This window comes from Canis lupus, chromosome 16 (assembly GCF_048164855.1).
Source record: "Canis lupus baileyi chromosome 16, mCanLup2.hap1, whole genome shotgun sequence".
NCBI lineage: Eukaryota > Metazoa > Chordata > Mammalia > Carnivora > Canidae > Canis > Canis lupus.
The window spans coordinates 48,676,669-48,697,840 of NC_132853.1; the positions used below are offsets into that span (position 1 = coordinate 48,676,669).

Sequence of the window (21,172 nt, forward strand, 5' to 3'; positions counted from 1 at the left end):
CGACGGAGAGGCGGAGGCCTTGGTTCCAGTCCTCTACGGTTAACTGTCTCTGGTGCCTTGGGCAAGTCCCTACTTCTCTAGGTCTTGACTTCCTCTCTTTTTCATCTCTAAAATAGCCTATCCCAGAAGCTGTAAACAGCCCCTACTGTTTGATCTGTGTCGTATGGAACCATATGGGCTCCTGTTGACTCTCCCGGCTGATAGGAGAGAAGAATGGGTGTGGTGCACTGGGCCAGTAGGGAAGTAATAATCCTCAAGTACTTGAAACAGTGGGGATTCCGTCTAGGCGAGAACTGACTGGCCAGGTATCTATCTCAACTAGAGCTGCATTTCATAGTGTTTGACTTCTACTATAAAGCTTGGCAACATCTGGCAAGCTTAGGTCGCAATTGGGTCATAAATACAGTTGTTTGTAGATAGCTTTTATTTAACTAGAGCATTTATCCACTTTCTACTTGACCCCCTTGGTTCCTGTCCCCCCGCCAAAGAACTCTCTAGCCAGTGTAAAGAGTAAAATTGACAGTTTCAACTTAGTTGCAACTATCAGGACTGAAAAATCTGGAATCTAATGGAGTCCTCCCATCCTGCTTGGGGTTTTCATAGGGGGGCTTCCTCATGATACATTTAACTGCAGATGAGTATGCAGACTCAAGTAGATGAAGTCTGGCTTTCTGTGAGGTTTGTGGTCTCCCAGTGCATTGATGGTTGAAGTCTCACCTTGATCAGTTTGTTTACCACGCTGCTCGATGAAGATAAGTGAGCCTCACAGGATTCTGAATTTTTGAGATTCAAACTGCTGCTGTTTCCCTTTAGTGAAGGCAACGAAGTAAGAGTGGCAACACCTGCATTCCAAATCTCAGCCACTAAATGATTGTGTAACCTTGGGTTTTAGTTTTCAGTTCATAAAATGCTTTGGGACCTTAGGGATTTGATACTCCTCGAAACAATAAGAGCTTGTTTCCTTGGCTATGGTTTGCTACAGGGTTTCACTGAGCATCTTTCATGCCCAAGTGTATTTCCCTCTCTCATGGTATCAATATAAGCCAATGGCAGAGGGACCATGAAGACAAACAAAACTGCCAGCTGCTTGACCTCAGACACTTAGCCTGGGGCATCAGAACCAGTTTTGGGGAAATATATTCACCTGTTGTGAAAGTAACCTATCTTCGAGCTCAGGAATGAAGTGGACTTAGGAGGAACCTTTTATGAGAACCATTAGAGGAATAGCCTAAACTGAAGAAGTGTAACTGTCTTGAGTGGTGGTTAATTACACCACACAGAAGAATTGCCACAAATGCAAGTTTAACTCTCTTAGTTGCTTAGCTTGGAAACCACACAGGACTATTCAGTTAGGCCTTGCCCTTTTCTGCATCCCAACCAGACACTTGACTCCCATCCAAAGCAAATGTCATGGTTACCTTTGTTGACTTAATACCAGGAAGCATAACAGCCAATAGTCTGGTTAGAAGGAACTAGATAGTTGATGGATTATTGCTGACCTACCTGCAGGTAAACAAAGTATAATAGAGTTTGGAATGATTTTGTAGTAGACTGAGATCACTAAAACAGACACAATTAAACCAGAAAGTCTCTTAATGTCAGTAATGTCTTAATTCTGTCTTAATCTTTCTCCCAAGTCAGCAGATGGGAGACTAAACACAATGAGTTTTGTGTGCCACATTGTACCTTTGGCTAGCCAGAAGTCTCTGTGTTTGGAACGAGTACTTCACTGTTGGATCAGACATGTAATGAGATGGGGGCTGGGCAGCAGAGTATGATTAGAATAAAAATCTTTGTCTCTCTAATCAGGCTTTTACATATGATATCCTCATAGGTAGGCCTTTGGGATCTGCTCGTTTAGCCCCGTCTTCCGGATTAGTAAGAGGCTTAAACTCATGTGAATTTTTTTTAAAGATTTTATTTATTTATTTGGGACCGAGAGAGCAGGCACACACAATTGGGGGTAATGGGTAGAGGCAGAAGGAGAAGCAGACTTCCCAGTAGGCAGGGAACCTAAGACACAAGGCTTGCTCCCAGGACCACCGAGATCATGACCTGAGCTGAAGGCAGATGCTTAACTGACTGAGCCATCCAGGTGCCCTTGGAATTTTTTTTTTTTTTTGTCAACAAGAGACCTTTATTTGTAATGGGTGTGTGCTGACATTTACTGGGCACTGATTTCAGTCTTAACAGCTGCTTTGGTGAATTCTTGATGGTTTTTGGCCATCATCTACATGGTCTTCTAGGTAGGATCAGTGGTGTTGGAATAATAGTACTGAGTTCGATGCTTTTATAAAGCAGCCAGAATTGCAAATAGCCAGACTTTAAGTTTATATAGTCTGAAGTAGATGATATTGCTGCAAATAGAATTATAGATGCAGATGTCCTTTTCTTGAATACTGTTCAGTGCCTGCCAGAGGACTGTGTTTCAGAATATTATTTTAAGGTCTGTCATGCTGAATTGACCTATTACTGCACAGGTTGGGGTGTGTGTGTGTGTGTGTGTGTGTGTGTGTGTGTGTGTAAAGTCCTATAGGGGTGATGGCCTATTATGGCATGCTAGAAAGTGTTTTATTGATCTCTCTTAAAATTGGCTTTTCCATCCTGTAGCTTTCAGCTAATTATGGCCAGCAGAATACTCCAGTCTGTTTGTTGTTACCCTTCACCTCTGCCGCCTTATCCATCAGACGCCACCTCCCTTACCGTATTCACACATATACACACACAGTCTCTCTCCCCTCTTTTGGTATTGTACATCCCCCACAGAGAATGCCCTTCTCACCTCTGAGTGTTATTGCTAAGATTAATAATTATAAACTCTGATTCCTTAGCACATCTAATCCATTCAAAATCCATTGTTCTAGGGCAGCCCGGATGGCTCAGCAGTTTAACACCACCTTCAGCCCAGGGCCTGATCCTGGAGACCCAGGATCGAGTCCCATGTCGGGCTCCCTGCATGGGGCCTGCTTCTCCCTCTGCCTGTGTCTCTGCCTCTCTCTCTGTGTGTCTGTCTCTCATGAATAAATAAATAAAATCTTTTAAAAAAAATACATTATTCTACATTTGGTGACATGCAGCTTTAACTCTTCTCAAGATTGTGTATACCCTTAAGTAGTAAAACAAAAACACTGTGGAAATCTTTCTTATCTAATTCTTCCCTCACTTGGGGACTTGTTTTACATCTTACCTGTAAAACTATAATGTGTATGTATTAACTGACCAAAATGAATTGTAAGTCACTTTACCTCTGTTGCTGGCACCCAGCTGGTTTGAGCCCTGGCAAGGAGCCACTGCACTGCATAAGTCAGACTGGTTGTTGATGGCAGGTTATAGGTTCCAGGAATTTAGGTACATGGTATCTTGTGTAATATTTTACTGGAAGCAAGCCAGTATCCTTGCTGGAGTAACACAGTATTGTACCTTTAATTTGGGGGAATGGTTTTCTTAGCCTTAAATAAAGAAAACTAAAGTTTAGATTATGTAATGTAACAGTAATCCAATGAACATAGAGGAAAAATTAGTAAAACAAAAAAAAAAATGGCCTCTGAACATAGCCTGGAAATTAGTGTAGTACTCCTAAAAGAGAAAAAAAAAATCATTATGTTGTTAACCAGATAACAACAAATTAATTTTAATTAATTTTAACTAATTATCTGTTAACCAGATAATAACAAATTAATTTAGAATTTTAATAATTCTAAAATTATTATAAAGACTGTGGTCTTTGGGGTGCTAGTCGGAAGTAGAGAAGATTCACTGAAAAAAATATATTTTAAGATTTTATTTATTTATTCATGAGAGACAGAGAGAGAGAGAGTCAGAGACACAGGCAGAGGGAGAAGCAGGCTCCATGGAGGGAACCTGATGTGGGACTCGATCCCCAGTCTCCAGGATTATGCTCTGGGCTGAAGGCCATGCCAAACCGCTGAGCCACCCAGGCTGCCCCTGAAAAGATTTTAACTCCCTATACTGTTTCTGCTTATCTGACTAAGCTAGTGCTACAGTGTTGCCATATAGATTGAACTTCTGGGGGTGTAGTGGGGCTTGCCTTGATTGATTTGTATGCTATCTGAGAAATATGTGGCTTTCCTGTTCCAGTGGTGGGTCCTCTGGAGGTGTGTGTACACCTCTTTTGTGGGGCTGATTCATCACCAGTGCCATAAACAGAACCAAGCAGTCCTATATTTATCAACTATAGATCACTTTGGAAAGCTGGTGTGAGACCCAGGTGTGCATGGCACTACTTCTTCCCACTGATTTCAGGATGAAAAATCTGTTTTTATTAACTTATGTATGACCTTTGTTATTAGGAGTCAATGTGTGTGTGGATTATTTCTTGAAATGTGTGTCTGAAACTTAAGCATTGTATTTCTTTGGAAGATGCAGCATTTCTGAAAACCCTGATGGGGACCACTGGGTTCTCCCATGTTCCGAATCTTGGAGGAGCTTGCGGTGTGCTTCCCTGCTGTTCTTCCTCAGGGGGCAGAGGGTGAGTAGAAATGAGCAGCCGCCCCGGTGGTAGATGTGACACCTGAAACCAAGCCCTGGGCTTTGCTGGTTGTTTAAGGCACTGGTGAGCTGCCGCCTTGCCTGATGAGCCCCAAGTTCTTGTTCAGAAATGGGTGGGCTTTTTTCGTAAGAGGTGGTTTCATTTGTTTTTGTGCTGTTTCAACACATCCCTATCTCGTGTCAGATTCTCTTTACTAAAGACATCATCATCATCTTTTTTTTGAGAGAGCACTCAGAAATGGGGTGAGGGGCAGAGGCAGAGGGAGAAGCAGACCTGCTCAGCTGAGCAGATAGCCCAACTAGAAGGTGCTTGATCCCTGTACCCTGGAATCATGACCTGAGCCAAAGGCAGACCAGGCGCCCCTGAAGATATTTTCTAAACAAAGTTATTTCAGAACTACTTTTAGGAAAGATTTTTTTTTCTTACCTAAAATATAAGGAGTTAATTAATGCAAGAATGACTAACAATTAGCTGAGTTTAGAATATTAGAATGAAATTCAAATTTTAATCATCTCTATATAAGCTGTTGGTAGTTACTTCCACGTCTTAAGAGTAAAGGCAAAGTGAGTGGTGCATTTTACGAAATGATGTAGATGCTGGACTTTGCTTTACCATCAGAACCATGATGAGGTTCAGAACCATGAGGGTTCAGTCCCAGTACTGCATTTGTTTTCATGGGAGGAAGGCTCTTCGTTGAAGTCTTGGCCAAGCAGGGCTGCAGTGAGGCTGTCCTACCACCACTGAATGAACTTACATGAAACAAATTGGTTTTACTAGCAACTTAACTGCCCAGCATCATCTGCCCTGAATTGCCAGGTTTCATTCATACTCCTCGGGCTGGGTGTTTCCAGCATTGTTACCTTGGGATCACTTCCTGGGAGAGTGTGTGTGTGATTGGGTTTCCACAAGGAACAGATGGCTAATGGATGTTCAGTGTTAAATTAGACTAAGTTACCAGCTACTAGCATTCTCCTTGGCCACAGTGTCCTTGAAATTACTTCTTAGAAGTCGCCATTGAAGCCAGAAGTACATATCCTCCTCTTTGGAAAAATGAGTTAGATTCCAGGTAGTCAACTTGAAGCAGATCTACAGAATCAGCATTTTGTTTCCATTTTCTGGCTCTCTGGAAATGAGTGTGTGTAACAGTGGGCCTCTGGCCCTTTCATCCATCACAGAGATAAGGGAGCCCCAGGGACTAAAGTGGCCAGGTGAGGTCGCTTGCGAGTTCATCGTTGTGAAGCAGCGTTTTAGATGTTCAGGTACAAATGGTTCTCAGCCTGCTCAGTATCCCGAAAAGCATCTAGAAGCTTATTTAGTTCAGCTTGGTAATAGCGACTGTATCTGAAGGCAGGCATTTTCATGCTTTCAAAAATGCTGGGGGAGAAGAGCCAGAAATGTTGTGATGGTAATTTGCCATGTGAGAGAATAACACTGTTCAGGGTAGCTCCCTGGACATTTTAATTGGAAACCATCAGCAGCCTCCAAAGAAGAGAGCAGCCTGTTGTGACAGGGTCTGTGACGTCAGTGTGGACACTATGATTAACCATCAGCGCTCTTGGTTGCTAAATTCAACTTCTAGCCAAACCTGGTATTTTTGAGATTTTCAGAGGACTGTGTTAGTTATGTGATTAATGGTCTTCTTTCGATTCACCAACCAACCATAGACAATTGCTCTTCCTGTGGTTTCTAAGATGCTCAGACAAGGCAGGTGGCTTTTGTTTCCACACCAGTAATGAAGCAGCACTGATATGTTTTAGTAAATATGGACCCATTTTAATGTTCATACTGTGATAAGATATGTTTGGGGATATTTTAGTTCATTAGAATTGTACTGTAGGCTTTAATAACCATGACAAAACTCCTCTATTCCTGGATACACCCTGTCTAACCACGGGACCTTTTGGTTGCTAAACTTTTGTTTCTGTTTGGTGGATATTAATGATCAAAAGTGGTCCAGTTGTCTGATGTCCTGATATGAGAAGCACTTCATCTGGAACTTAGGGTCTTGCTGAAGCTCCTTTAAATTTGGGCTAACCTGCTAACTTGCCCATCTCCTTTCTATTTTTTATGAAAAATTCATTACTGATTATACGATCCTATTATAGAGAATTTAGAATACATAGAAAAAAACTGTTGCTATAATTTTGCAGTATTTTCTTCATCTTTATATATATATAATATATCTTTATGTAAATAAACAAAAGGGGTATGTGTATGTTTATATGTGTGTTTGTTTTAGGACAGTTTTGGGTGGCAAGTGACAGAAATCTAGTTCCAAGAAACATAAGCAAAGAGGGGGAATTATTTGTAAGGCTCTCTGAGCCCAAGGACTGGAAGCCCAAGTCCTTGAGGAAGCGTGGAAGCCAGGGCACTCTCCCCATCTTTCAGCTGTGTTTCTTCTCAAGCTTCTTTCTCCCTTTTAATCTGTCTCTCCCATCCAGTAAACATTCACAGAGATCTCCTGAGTTTAATTTCTTGCCAGATCAGTGACTCAGAGTTCAACACAATTCTTGTGTCTTCCCAAGACCTGTTACTGTACAAAATACCTGTTCCTGGGAGAACTATGACAGAGGGAGGGGACTCGGGGGGGCTTCCCACCTCTTGGTCCCAGGGAGGCATACATTCTTCCCTTTTTATTTGTTCAGTCTCTAGCCTGCCTCCCTCCCTCCCCTACTAATCTCCCTGTCCCACATCAGCTGTAAACCCATTCCACCTTCTCAGGGAGAGACAGTCCTCCGTCTCCCTTAGCTGCAGCCCTCAGGTCTGGTCTTCAGGCCACTCTTCTGCAGGCCCGTGTGCTCTGGGCAATGTGCATTTCTCTGGTTCAGGTGTGAGCAGGTTCAGATGAGGCTTGTCACTGTCTATACACTGTAGACTAAAATAATTTCATCCCCCAAACATTGGGTGTGCTTGACCTCTGGATTCCCTGCTAAGGCAGACACTACCCTTGAGGCTTCTGTTTTCCCAGCCAGGTAAAAAGGAGACTCTTCTTCCTCAGACTTGAGGCTTTACACTGAGAACAGACTTAGCAGGTAGTGAGGAAGCTTGCTCTTGTGTGTCCCATTCCAGGTGAGTGGGCCCCAGCTCTGGGCAAAGGAAAGGGTGGAACTTCTTTGCCTCTAGGCCAGGAGCAGGCAAGGGAGGAGAGAGTGAGGTTCTGGTAGCTGCTTCACCCCCTTTGCCAGTGGGTTTCCACAGTGGAAAAGGAATGCAGGGACCAAGATGTTTGTCCTGCCATCTCAGGCTGCTTTAGAGGGAGCCAGCCATTGGGCCTTCCTTCCTAAGGGATTAACTAGGTGCCATCCTGGTTCTTACCAAGAGTGGGCAGGTATTTTGGGGTCAGGCTGCCATGCACAGGTAAACCCCCAGTCTTTCATTTAGTGCTAAAAGCCAAAAATTAAAATTTTTGCAAAATTAAAAATTTTGCACCAAAATCCAAACTCTCAGAGTATTAAGCAAGTTGTGTTGGCCCTTATTTACTTATTTATTTATATTCTTATTTTTAATGAACATACAGTGTATCATTAGTTTCAGAGGTAGAGGTCAGTGATTGATCAGTCTTATATAGTACCCAGTGCTTATTATAGCAGGTATCCTCCTTAATGCCCATCACCCAGTTACCCCATCCTCCCACCCCTCCATTCCAGCAACCCTAGTTTGTTTCCTGTGATTAAGAGTCTCTGATGGTTTGTCTCCCTCTCTTATTTCATCTTGTTTTATTTTCCCTCCTTCCCCTATAATCCTGTTTTGTTTCTTAAATTCCACATATGAGTGAGAGTATATGATAATTGTCTTTCTCTGATTGACTTATTTCACTTAGCATAATATCCTCTAGTTCTATCCACGTCATTGCAAATGGTAAGATTTCATTTTTTTTTTTTGATCACTTAGTACTATTTCATGGTGGATGTGTGTATCACATCTTCTTTATCTATTCATCTGTTGATGGACATCTGGGTTCTTACTGTAGTTTGGCTATTATGGATATTGCTACTATAAACATTGGGGTGCAGGTCCTTCTTCAAATCACTATGTTGGTATCCTTTGGATAAATACCTAGCGGCACAATTGCTGGATGGTAGGGTAGCTCTATTTTCAGCTTTTTGAGAAACCTCCATACTGTTTTTCAGAGTGTGTGGCCCATTTTTAATTTAAGACCCACAGGAAGCAGATAATTTGTGGGATAGTATACTGACAAAGAGAAATCTTACTACAAGGAGGCATTGCTGAATGAGCTCATACATCAAAGGCATGTTGTTTCAGGAAACCTTACTAGCTATCACCTGCACATGTGTGAATTGCACTTGTGTACGTGCATGTGTGCACACACCCAGCTGCTCCTGTGGAAACCATGTGGATGAGGGTGCAGTTCTTAGCCAAGCTAGAGGATAGGCAGACTAAAAAAAAAAATCTATCGAGTTTAATCATCATCACCGCAGTTTACATTAAAATTTGGATTCTGTATTTTTCATATGAAGACCTATAGAAGCATTGCTGTAAATTTTCCTAAGTGCTATTTTAATGATTACATAATATTCCATTAAGTGTATGTGTCATAATTTATTTCAGTCATTAAGATATTACCGGAAATTCAGATCTTTCCAGTTTTTGTATTTGTAAATGGGATACAATGACCATCATTGTGCACACAGCTTTTTTCTTATCTGGAACTATTTCTTTAGGATATAGAAGTGGAATTACAGGATCAAAAATCTGAGCCCTTTTATGCTTTCCAGAAAGATTGCACTAACTTATCATTTTCATCGCCACCAACGATGGATGAGAAAGTAAATATCACCACCTTTGGCTATTTTCTGTAAAGAGGGTGTGTGTGTGTGTGTGTGTGTGTGTGTGTGTGTAACTCAGCATAAAAGTTACATTGTTATTTAAATTTTGATTATAGGCGAAGAACAATTTGGTTTATGTTTTTCATGCATTTTATAACCTGTCTCTTGAAATCTTGGTGTTTTATTATATAAATTTTTTATGTAATGAGAGCGGTTTTTCTTATTTTGCTTTAAATGCTTTCTTCTAATTCTTTGCCTTTGTAAAATTCCATAATTGCATGTGGGTGTATTGGCATTCTTCTTTATATTGGAGCCTTGCAAGAGGACCAGGTTTTATTTAATTTATTTTTAAGATTTTATTTTTTATTTATTGAGAGGGAGCATATGCCAAAGAGAGTGCAGAGGGAGAAGGAGAAGCAGACTCCCTGCTGAGCAGGGAGCCTGATGCGGGGCTTGATCCCAGGACCCCCAGATCATGACCTGAGCCAAAGGCAGATGCTTAACCACCTGAGCCACCCAGGTGCCCTGAGGACCAGGTTTTAGAAAGTGAAGTATAACCAAGAGAAGGAAGTCCGTTAAAAGCTGAGCATACTTCTTCCTCTGTTTCAGTGGAGACTGCTTGTGGGTTATTTCAGAATCCCAGTCCTTCATGTCAGGTTCTAAGCCTGTCTGCAGGAAGGATTGCTGCTTCCATAAAGTGATCTGGGGTCTAGTCCTGACTCAGCTATTGTCTAGACATGTGCCCTTAGACATAGTAGGCTCTGTAACCTCAATGCCTTTATCTGTAAGGTGGTGGATTTTAGATGGATAACTTTGAGATGTGCCCAGGGGGTTTTTATGTGGTTGTACATGCCCAAGATGAAGAATCCTGCTGTACACGAAGATTCTTCTATATCTCATTGCAGATTTTTGGAAGTTCCAGCACAGTGACACTTCCTGAAACCTTGTTGTTTGTGTCAACTCTGGATGGAAGTTTGCATGCTGTCAGCAAGAGGACAGGCTCAATCAAATGGACTTTAAAAGAAGGTAATTTGGATTTAGTTGTTGGGTGACACGGGCATTTGCTCAGCTGCTTTGGAGGACACCTATTCCAGAAAAAGAGAAAAAGTTACATTTTTAATAAAAAAGGATAGTGGAATCAAGGAGAAGAGAGGGAATTTACTCAGAGGGAATGTATACAGCTTGAATTATGATTGTTAACTAAGTGCATCAGTTAAAAAGGCAAGCTTTATCTTTTGTTTTTTTTTTCTTTCCAGATTTCATGTTTAAGTGGCTCTAGGCTTTTCTATTAATAGTTCTGGCTGGCAGGCCTTTTACAAAGACATGCTGCATAAAAAATTTTTTTAAGTTCTAGCTAATGATTAGAATCTTGTAATCATAATTATAAGAACTATCTTCTGTAACCTCAAATTACTCATTTGTTTTTATAGAGGCTGAAATACTTGAGGGCTGTAAAATTTGACATTCATCCAAATTAGCCACTTTATTGGGTCTTTACGTTGAGGGAAGTGAAAGACTGAGCTTGTTTCTCATTTAATCTGCCATGTCTCCTTTTTTATGATCTTGTCTTCCTGGTGATAGTTAGCAGAGTGGAGTCCTACAGCTGGGAAATTGTATTTGATTTCCAAAGTGATCTTCCTGGATAAAGCCATGCAAATCCAAGGATTTGGGGCTTTCAGAGTCCTCTCTATTCTTCTGTCCAGTAATAATTCTGATTTGGCTTCAGATTAGAGTCTGACCAGCATGCTCTCTTTCGTCATTGATCTGTGACTCATTATTTTCGTGAGCATAGCAAGTGTTTTTCCTTCGATAATAAAATGTTCCAAAACAGTGTTTTAGATGGAAAAATATTGGCATATGTCAGAAGGTCACACATCATTTTATCAGTTCGACAGCAAACCTGGTTACCACCCAGAGATGATGGCAGCTGAGGTACCACAGGCCACTTGCCTCACCTGTCTGGGTCCTGCTTGGATATACAAGAACCCTAGGCAACTGAAAGGACCAGCTCTTGGAGCAAGTGGCCATGAGAAGACCATAGAGCCGGCTTTTGGCATTGCATTACAGGCTCCCAGAATATTATCCATAATGTCTCTCCTTCATATTTAAGCCTTTTAGCTTTTTAAAAACAAAAACAGAGTTCTTTAAATTTCACAATTTCTGATTCTATCCAAAGTTGAGATCACCAAATCCTCAACAAGAAGGATTGAGATCATCATTTTTATAGTTGACTGTTAGGGCTGGGCCCTCAGTTTCAGCCTTCCGGAGCAGGGCTTTTTTTGCCCCAAGCTACTTCATTCTTCTACTTTGCTTTTCCCTGCATGTATTGATTTATTTTATTTTGATTTACTTATTTGACAGAGAGCACAAGCAGGAGGAGGAGGAAAGGGAAAAGCAGGGGGGGAGCTGGACTCGGGGCTCAATCCCAGGGCTCCAGGATCACGACCCAAGCTGAAGGCTGATGCTCAACCGACTGAGCCACCCAGGCACCCCTGCCCGTACTGTTTTAAATTGATCTTGTCGAAATCCTAATTTCTACAAGTAGCCTTGACTGTATCTGGCAAAACTGTATTTCACCTTGTTTCTTACTTAAACATAAGAATCAGTCTCTTCTCTCCCATTCTTTAGAGCTTAAGAATTGTCCTCTCTTTTACTTAACATTGTTTAGAGAATCTTGTCTGTGAAGGATATTTTATAGGACACAGAGAAGAAAAAGCCCATCCTTTCCCTCAAAGAGCCTGCAGCCTTATAGGGAGCAGTGACAAGTACCAGAGCTTCAGCACAGAGCCAGGGTTTGGTAAGGGAGGTGGTCGGGACTTCAAAGCCTTCAAAGGAGGCAGCAGGGCTATGGTGTGAGGAGCTTAAGGATGGGAGAGAAGCGGAGGGGATGTTGAGCCCTGTGGTAGCATTGAGGCTCTTATACTTGAATGAACAGACATTGGGACCATTAATGTGACTGAGCAGGTGAGTGATTCAACAGGTTTAATCCTGCAGCGGAGTGTGGGAGTGTGGGCTGGCGACTGGGAGGCCAGAGCTGTGGAGTCCACCTGAAAAGGGGGCCAGGGGCAAGGGAAGAAGTGGCACAGAAATATAGTCAGTAGAATCCAGCAACGGATTAGGGAGGCAGAGCAAGGAAGTGTTAAAAGATGCTTAAGGGGAGAATTTGAGAAATCTCAGTAAGGTCTAGTAATTTCAAGTAATATTTCATATGTTCTAAGTCTCCTTGTCTTAGAATAGACTGGCTTTTTTTTTTTTTTTTTTTTTTTTTTTTTTTTAGACTGGCTTTTTTAAGTTAAATTCAGCCCTGGATACCAATATCTATATCAATATATAAAACTATATAATAATATAGCTATTACATATATACTTTATTATTATATATAATATAATTATATGTTTACATATAAAATATGTTTCTACAGATCTGTGTACTGTGTTTATTACAGTATATATATGTGTATATATATATGTATTTCTACACAAAGATTAAAAGTGGTAATGTATAGAGACCTTGATTTTTTTTTTTAAGATTTTACTTATTATTTGAGAGAGAATATAAGCAGGAAGGGGGGGAGAGGGAGAAGCAAACTCCCCACTGAGCAGGGAGCCCCATGTTGGGGCTTGATCCCAGGACCCTAAGATCATGACCTGAGCCAAAAGGAGATGCTTAATCTACTGAGCCACCCAGGTGCCCTGAGACCTTGAGTTTTTGATTCAATTTTAATCTTGCAATTCTAACTAAAGATTTCAAAATTGGTATTTCTAAGCCATTGATCTGTAAATCACCTATAAAGATATCCATATGCTGTTCTAGGCCTTGAGGATATGGGAAGTGAACAAAACAGACAATCCTGCCCTTATAGAGCTTTTCATTCTAGTGGAAAACAGGAGGAAATAAATTTTGTAGTGGTGACAAGAGCTGACTTTATTGAAGAAAAATAAAGCAAGGAAGTGGAATAGGGAGCATCAGGGTGGGGGTGGGGAGCTGCAGTTTTAGATAGGGATGGCCCCATTGAAAAGGTGTCATTTGAGCAAGAACTCAAGGTAGCAGGGGAGTCTTTAGACAAGGCCTATCAGGGGCAAAGGTGGGAGAGTCCTTTGTATGGTAGAGGAAGCATCTTGGAGTGGCTGGAGGGGGGGAGTTGGGGGTAAAGGAGAGGAAGGGTAGCAGGAAATGAACTTAGAGCACCAGTCCCACAGGGACATAGTGCTGTCTTCATATACTGTTTATTATAAAAATGCCCCCACTACTATTCCGGAATGAAATGTATGCGACCGTAACCTACACACATACAATTACAGAAAGAAATGCGTGTATTACCCAGCTGGTAATCTAACACTGGAATAATAGAAAAGTAATTTTGACTCCCATAGATGTAATTTAACACGAAAATGCTCTGAAACGTGGTGACACTCCACTTCTGAGTGAGTGCGGTGCCTGCTGATGCAGACTGATCAAAACACCAGGATACTTGTGACTGGATTCCCAAGATGGCAAACAATTCTTAGTAATGCACCAAACAAGAGCAGTGTGACTTTACCTGATTCATACAGGAGTTATTACATTCTGAGAAGATGAGTTGTATAAAATTATGCAAAAATTGCTTTTGTGCTTTTATACAAGTGCTATTATAGGTTCAGGGAGTTACTGAAGGTTTTCGGCCTATGGGAGAGCCTGACAGAACATGAAGCAGTGTATAGATTTGGGATAATTTTTGGCTGTGCAGTGCTGTCTGCCCCACACTTAGCTCTTGTGTTCCTTACCACCCCTTCACCATCCCCCCATATCTCCCCAACCCCCCCACCAGTCCCTGTGGCCATGAAGAAATGCCTTCACAAATTTCCTGAGTATTGTCGAGCAAGCTGTATCCTCCCCCGAGAGGTCTAGGGCCTGGGGGCTGGTGCAAGGATGTTGGCTTTTTTGAAGCCACCCTTGGAGATACCTGAGCAAAGGAGTGACATGCCCTGGTTTTATAGGCTGATGTTTGTGTCCCTCCAAAATTCACATGGTGAAGCCTTACCGCTCACCATGTGATGGTATTTAGAGGTGGAGCTTATGGGATTTAGCTTAGATGAGGTCACGAGGGATGGGCCCCCATGATGAGATTAGTGCCCTTAGGAGAAAAGAAAAAGCCCGGAACTCTTGCTCTTTCCCACCATAAGAGAACACTCTGAGAAGGCTGCCATCAGCAAGCCAGAACAGGGCTCTCCCTAGAACCCAACCATACTGACACCCTGATCTTGGACTTGTAGCCTCCAGAACTGTGAGAAATAAATATCTGTTGTTGAAGCCACTAAGGCTGTGGTATTTTGTTATGGCAGCCTGTGCTAAGACACCTGGCCTCCACTTTACAGGGTCAGCAGGTGCTGTGTTGAGACAGCTGATGAGGCCAAGAGGAAGCTGGAGAACAGGTGGAGGCTACTGCACCAGTTCAGGCAAGGGAGGCCATGGGTTTGGGCCTGAGTGGCAAATGGAAGAAACTTGCTGATGCAAACAGACCCCAGTAACTCATCAGACTAGAGTTATGCAGAATATATACCTGTTACTGTTTCATGGTTTCCTGACTGTTTACTTATTATAGGGGCCAAAAAACTGGCAGAGTTTTGTTTTCTTTTTTTCTTTCCACAGATTGGTTTTGGCAGGTGCTTTTGTTCCTCTCCCACACGTGTTGCTGTTCTCAGAAATGGAGATTTCTTACACCATAGCAGCAAACTGCACCGAGTACAAAAAGCGAGTTTTGTTTTCAGAAACTTGAGTTCTGACATACCAAGTGAGGTGCAATCTTTCTAGGCTGTGATTTTGTGACTGTAGCAGCACCACTGTTTTTGTCTGAAATTTCACAGTGAAGACAGTCGAACATGTTTCATTTCTATGCTTTCAGCCCAAATGCAAACAGGAAACATTGCTGTTCTGTTTGGTATTAGATTGGTTTTCTAAAGCTTGCTTTTGCTTGGTGGGGTCTCCTTTGGTATTTACGGGGCTGCTTTAAGTCTTCTTGCATTCACTTTGAAATGCTAGTTATTAAAATTAACTGGATAACTAGAATTATTTGAAGGGCTAAAGTAGATAGACTAGAATAAAAGAATAAACTAGAGTTATAGGGAAAGATTTTCTTCAGATTTCACCTAAGTTTGCCTTTCTTACCATGTGCCTCTTCCCATAGTTTCCTGCCGGTGCTAACAGCCATGGCTTACCTAGTCTGGAAAGTAGAGTGATGCTTGGCCACTTAGTCACTGAGTTGTGTTATGTGGACTGAAGTCCTGTCTCTCCATTCTGACTCCTTCTCCCTGTCCTCCAATGTCTTAGCCAGGCTCTCAACATCCATTTCCTAGACCAATATAGCAGCTTCCTGGCTGTCCTCCAGCCATCATGCTGTTGGCAGATGTGTCCCCTAATGAGTCCATGTACTGTGCTGCACCCTTGCTGAGAGCCTTGGTGCTGTCTAAAGCGGTGCTCCCAGTGTGGTCTGACCACCTGTCTGCAAGAAGTACAGAAGGGATCCTAAGTGTCATCTGTGATGGGTTGGAATTTTCAGTAGCTGGTCCTTTGCCACAGTTGGAGAAGCACTGGTTTACTGGGTCAAGTCTAAGCTCATTGGCACACGTGCAGGATTCTTCACCATCCTGGCCCTCACCCATCCCTCTAGGCCTCAGAGATGTGGGGCCTTTGCTTATGTACCCCACCCCTTCCATCAGCCTGCAGTGTTGGACAGGCTCCTATTACTCTGTTAAGATCACAGGCTACCTTCTTGACCCCTCAAGCAGAGTGAGCCCCTTCCTCATCTGGATTCTGGGGCACTGTTGTGAATTTTTGTTTACATTTGTCCTCCCACTGAATTTTAACATTTTGTTTTTTATTTTATTTTTGAAAGAGAGAACACAAGCAGCTGGGGTGGGGGATGGAGAGAGGGAGAGAGAAAATTTTGAGCAGACCCATGCTGAGCATGGAGTCTGACAGGGGGCTTGATGTCATGACCCTGAGATCATGACCTGAGCTGAAATCAAGAGTTGGATGCTTAACTGACTGAGCCTCCAGGCGCCCTCTGAATTCTAACTTCTTGAGGCTGGGCTCTCTAGAGAGCCAGGGGTTCTCACTAAATATATCAGGCACCTAATGCTGACTTGGGTTCCAGAACCCTTCCCACTAGATGTCCTTTGGAAGCCTGAGAAACAGATGAGCCCAGACTCTGCCCCGTGGGGATGCATAATCTGTCACTTGGACCATTGTCACAGCACGTTCCAGTTCCAGTTCCTGATCTTGAGTTTCACATGGCTTTTTGTGACTTTCTGCTGTTTTCTGTCCTGTCCTTAAGTTGTATGCATGTTCCTCTGAAAGAGTCCTGAGATCTGCCTTCAGAAGTGTGATGGAAACAAAGGAATTATAAGAAGGGACAGTACTTTGTTAGCAGTTCTAATCTGTATTTTCTTTCAGAATTTTCTAGGCTTCAGATCTGCATCAACTGTCTTTGTACCTCCTTGCTTACGTAAAGAAAAGCATTAATTTGCCCTGCATTGTTTTGGAGGACTGAAATTTAAGTTGTTAGAGGGGATGAGAGAGGCCAGTTTCTACTTTTGAGTATCTTGAAGATGTATTTTCTTTCTCTCTTGTATTTTCCTTTTTATCATGGAAAATTTGAAATACGACCAACCTAGAGACGAGTAGAGATACAAATTTAGGTACTCATCACTTAGCTCCAGCGAGCATCAGCTCATGCTCAGTCTCATCAGTAACCCCTCTGATGTCCCCCCTCAAGCCTGGGCTTTTCCTCAGAGTGATACATTTCTCGTTGTAAGGGGGTCTCTTAAACAGTAGTCTCCATGCATAGTAGCCTAGATTCCAACTCCAAGGGATCCTCTTTGCAATGTTACTAGGTTTGTATTGGGACACAGTTGTGAATGTTGAAGGCTGTGATTTGATTACTTGTCCTTTTTATCTTGGGATGACCACACCAGGTTTGATGGCACTCCCATAGCTCACGAATGAATTCTGTGAAGGTCTGACATCTTTAGAGGCATTTGGGTACAGGCCATCGTATTGAATTGTCTTATCCTCCTTGAATTCTTTCACTGTTGATTATAGTGATCAATGTGAGTTTTTAGGTCCGAGTTATTTCTGTCAGGGTGAAGGTAGGTAAGTAAGGACATAGTAGAATCTGACTGCCTTTAGAATGGGAGGTTTTTCAGATTCCTTTGGTACCTCTACATGATTGTCTTTGTTAGACATGGCATTGGGTGATTTGCAGAGGTTCACCTGCAAAAAAAACAAAACAAAACAAAACAAAAAAAACAAAAAACCTTCCTACGTCGTCTCCCAGTTCTGGTGAGATTTGGAATTTGAGGATCAGCTTTTGATTAGATGCCTGCTTTAAAATGTTCTCCCTATAAAAGCTGAACTTTGAAGAATATTTGAGACTTGCTATCTTACACATTGGACCTCACAACTTTAACGGGAACTTAAGGTTTAGATTACAGAAGTACCTTTCCTTTGGGGGAGGAAATGAGCTGCCACTGGGGAGAAGTATTCCCTAATTGGTTCATTTGAGTGCATGAAACATATTTGGGAAACTTACCTTTTGAGTTAGGGAGGGTGAATGATCTTGTTTCTACTAATAATTTTTATAAGAAAATAGTATTACCTTAAGCATTTTCTTGAGGACATGCCAGTGGCTCATTGCGTTCAGACCAGCCAGTCTAGCTTCACTACCTGCTAGGATTATATCTCCATGTCCTCTTTAGGTCCTTTTTCCACTGCATTTTTCTGATCAGAACTAGGTTTTGTTTGCTACATTTTCCCCTCCCGTTTGGTTTCTGACCAGCCCTCCTGCCACCCTTCCTGCTGCCTTCCTCCTGCCCCCACACTGGCACAGGCTGTCAGACTGGGGTTACTGGGCTGCCTTCCTCACTGCCCTTTGTGACTCCTTCCCTTTCTCGTTCACTTTGTACCCTGATGCCTGCCTGTCTCTCCTTCCTTCAGTGGATGTGGATCACATCCCTCTTTTGCTCAGAAGCCTCCAGTCACCCCCTGGTTAGTGCCCACTGTACCACATCACAAAGTTTGCACAACTGTCTGCTTCATGGCCTCACTGCCTGCTCCCTTATTTGCATCGCTCCTCAGGAAGAACATTTCACACTCGCCAAGCCTGTGTCCTCATTCCCACAAGTAGGGTGATAGTTCTTCACTCAAGCTGTCTGGTCATCCCCACCCTCTGAGTCAGCCTTTTTTATGAAGTTTGTCTTCTCTGAGTACACTAGCCCTCAGTGACTTCCCTCACCTGGGAAATCCTGTGGTATGTACCGCAGGTTTTGGCTGTTCATTATACACTGTTCACGTATATTGACTTTATAAACTTCTTTCTTTATCCCACACAGCATGGAGGAGAGAACCAACCTGATGGCAGTGACCAACATTTGCTTTTGAGCTGTGTGTGGTAAATCTTAACAGATAATTACTAATAGTTCTCACACTCTCAGAAAGGGAGGGAGGGAAGGACAAGGCTCTTGAATATTTGGTATATGAGGAGGCTTCATTTTTGTTTTTTGCTTTTTTTTTTTTTTTAATCTATAAATACCTTTCAAAAAGGCCAACCCAGAAGAGTTCAGATCATTGCTGGAGGTATACTTAGAAGGGGCTGGTTTGGAGAATTTCAAATGTGCTGTGACATCTCAGTTGTACCTAGAAGTCTTCTAGTCTAAGAGGAAGCCAGTTTTTTTTTTTTTTTTTTTTTTGAGGAAGCCAGTTTTAAATGCCAGGTGAGTAGGGGTCAGCTAGGTGGTTGTGCTTTTGGAAAGAAGAGTGAGGTGGGGCAGGGCAGAAAAACCAGTGCTCATCTAGATCCCAAAAGAGAAGCAGGGTGTTCCAGAAATATCAATGCTCATCTGAGAAAGAGAAGAGAGTGATCTGGTAAGGTTCCTTGAGCCCCAGTCAAATGGGCAACCTGTTCTTGTGGCTTCTGTAATCAAAGGAATCTATTCCTTCCTACGTGGAAGAAAGTCTGCCCAGAGCTACCTCCAGGAAGAAGCTGTCAGACTTGAAGTCTGGTTTGAAACACTTATTTATTTAAATTTTGATTGCCTTCCATCAGAGACATTTTTCTGTTTTGCTGACTCCTCACCCCTGTTTTCCCATACCCTCACCAATTCTGCTACTCATGCGTTAGGGAAGCCTGCAGGGTGTTGATGGGGTCCTTCTTGCTCTTCAAGTAGATCTTCCTCCAGTGCCTTCAAACCCTGTGAAGTTGTAGGTTAGGCTTCACCTTCAGAAAGTGAAGGTTTAGGGCATCTGGCTGGCTCAGTAGGGTATGTGACTCTTGATCTCAGGATCATGAGTTTGAGCCCCACGTTAAGTATAGAGATTCCTTTAAAAAAAAGGGGGAGGGTTATATTACAGGTGAGTGCAGGAAAAACAGACTTTTCTTTTGAACATATTAGAAAGGCTTTCCTTAAATGGCTTTTGTAAGCTTCTCTCTTTTTAAAATTTTTTTCATTTTATAAAAACTTCAACACACAAGTGTAGAATAGTGTCATGAAACCCTCATGCACCCAGCACCCAACTTCAATAGCAATCAGCACATGGCAGTCCCCTTCCTCAACAACTTTATTTTGTAGCAAATATCAGACCATTTTTTCCCCATACATTTAAATAATTTTTAAACATGAGTGAACAAAACATGAGTGAACAGAACCATGCATAGCAGCTCTCTTTAGTTTTTATTGTGTAGGTTTCTGTTTTGGAAAAGTCCTTTCCATTAGAAGAAACTTACTGAAATAATGATATCCCACATACAGTTCTGAAACATCTTAAATCACTGACTTCCTTTGATTCTGCAGACAGCATTGCCTTCTAAATACGAGGGGAGCAGAGGCCTGGGCTGCAGTTACCCCAGATTTCACTCTGATTACTCATTAAACTGTATATAAGCTTTATATACATTTCTGTGTATATTTCACTAGATGCAACATAGATGGTCTGTCCTTCAACCTGCTGAAAATTCATTCCAACCCCCAGATATTTGAGACCCAGGAGACCTGACCCTGGCAGAGCATGATCAGTGCATCCTGAGAACATACCAGGTGCAGGGGGTGGTAATTTTCTGATTTTCTGGAGCACAGAGACCGACGTGAAACACCATGACGGTGTTCATGGAAGAGATGTGATTGAAAGAAAATCCTGGAGAAGAAATTGGGCCCAGGTTTTGCAGACCCTTGAATGCCTACACCTTTGGTTCTCAAACCATGCTGAGGGGCTGTGGTTGCCACAGAAAACTCAGAGAGGCACCACAGCTTGTTTCCAGTTTTTAAGAGAACTCCGCAGGGGTCAGAACCATGCTTGAGATAGTTTCTAGTTTCAGCATTAGGTTGTGCTCCTTTTGGTGAGCTTTGCAGAGCTGGATTTTTGGTGGCTGCTGTAATAAAGTTCAAATACCGCATGATAATCAAGGGTAATGAGGGTTGGCAGTGTCTAATTCGATTATAAGGTTTGGAATATGTGTGGCACCCAGCAGGTATACATCCCATTAGTAAGTAATTATGATTAAGAATGAAATAAATGACTTTTCTTTGCATTTTCGTGTTTTCCCTTTTTTCACATGGCTTCTAAGTTGCTAGTCCTTAAATACTTAGGTTGTGTAGAACTGTTTAATAAATGGAACTGTTAGATATTTCTCTTGGCCTAGGGCCCTATGAAGAAATTACTGAGACATGAAGGCTGGTGTGAACCAGGAAAGTTTGGGATCCTTTGACTTGAGCCACAGAGATGGAAAGTATTCAGTAGGCAGAGTGGGGGAGCCATTGTAGGGTTTTATGTGGAGGAAAGACATGAACAGATTTGCCTTTGTCAGATCCTTGCAAACAGTGGGTAGAATGCATATCTGACGGC

General features: G+C 42.2%; 1 protein-coding gene across 7 annotated transcripts in view; it reads left to right on the plus strand.

Moving 5' to 3' along the window:
- ERN1 (endoplasmic reticulum to nucleus signaling 1) overlaps positions 1 to 21,172 on the plus strand; it is a 78,251-nt gene that overhangs the window by 17,764 nt on the left and 39,315 nt on the right. For 2 of the 7 annotated variants that reach the window (XM_072781149.1, XM_072781151.1), the window contains exons 1-2: positions 10,203 to 10,323; positions 18,667 to 18,718. Coding sequence is in view for 3 of the 7 variants with exons in the window: in XM_072781147.1 (XP_072637248.1) it covers positions 9,286 to 9,297; positions 10,203 to 10,323 (133 nt within the window). In the remaining 4 variants the exon portion in view is untranslated. Of the gene's footprint in view, positions 1 to 1,456; positions 1,510 to 4,380; positions 4,490 to 9,192; positions 9,298 to 10,202; positions 10,324 to 18,666; positions 18,726 to 21,172 lie in introns of those variants that run through there. The other 5 variants (XM_072781145.1, XM_072781147.1, XM_072781148.1 and 2 more) reach the window with 5 other exon arrangements.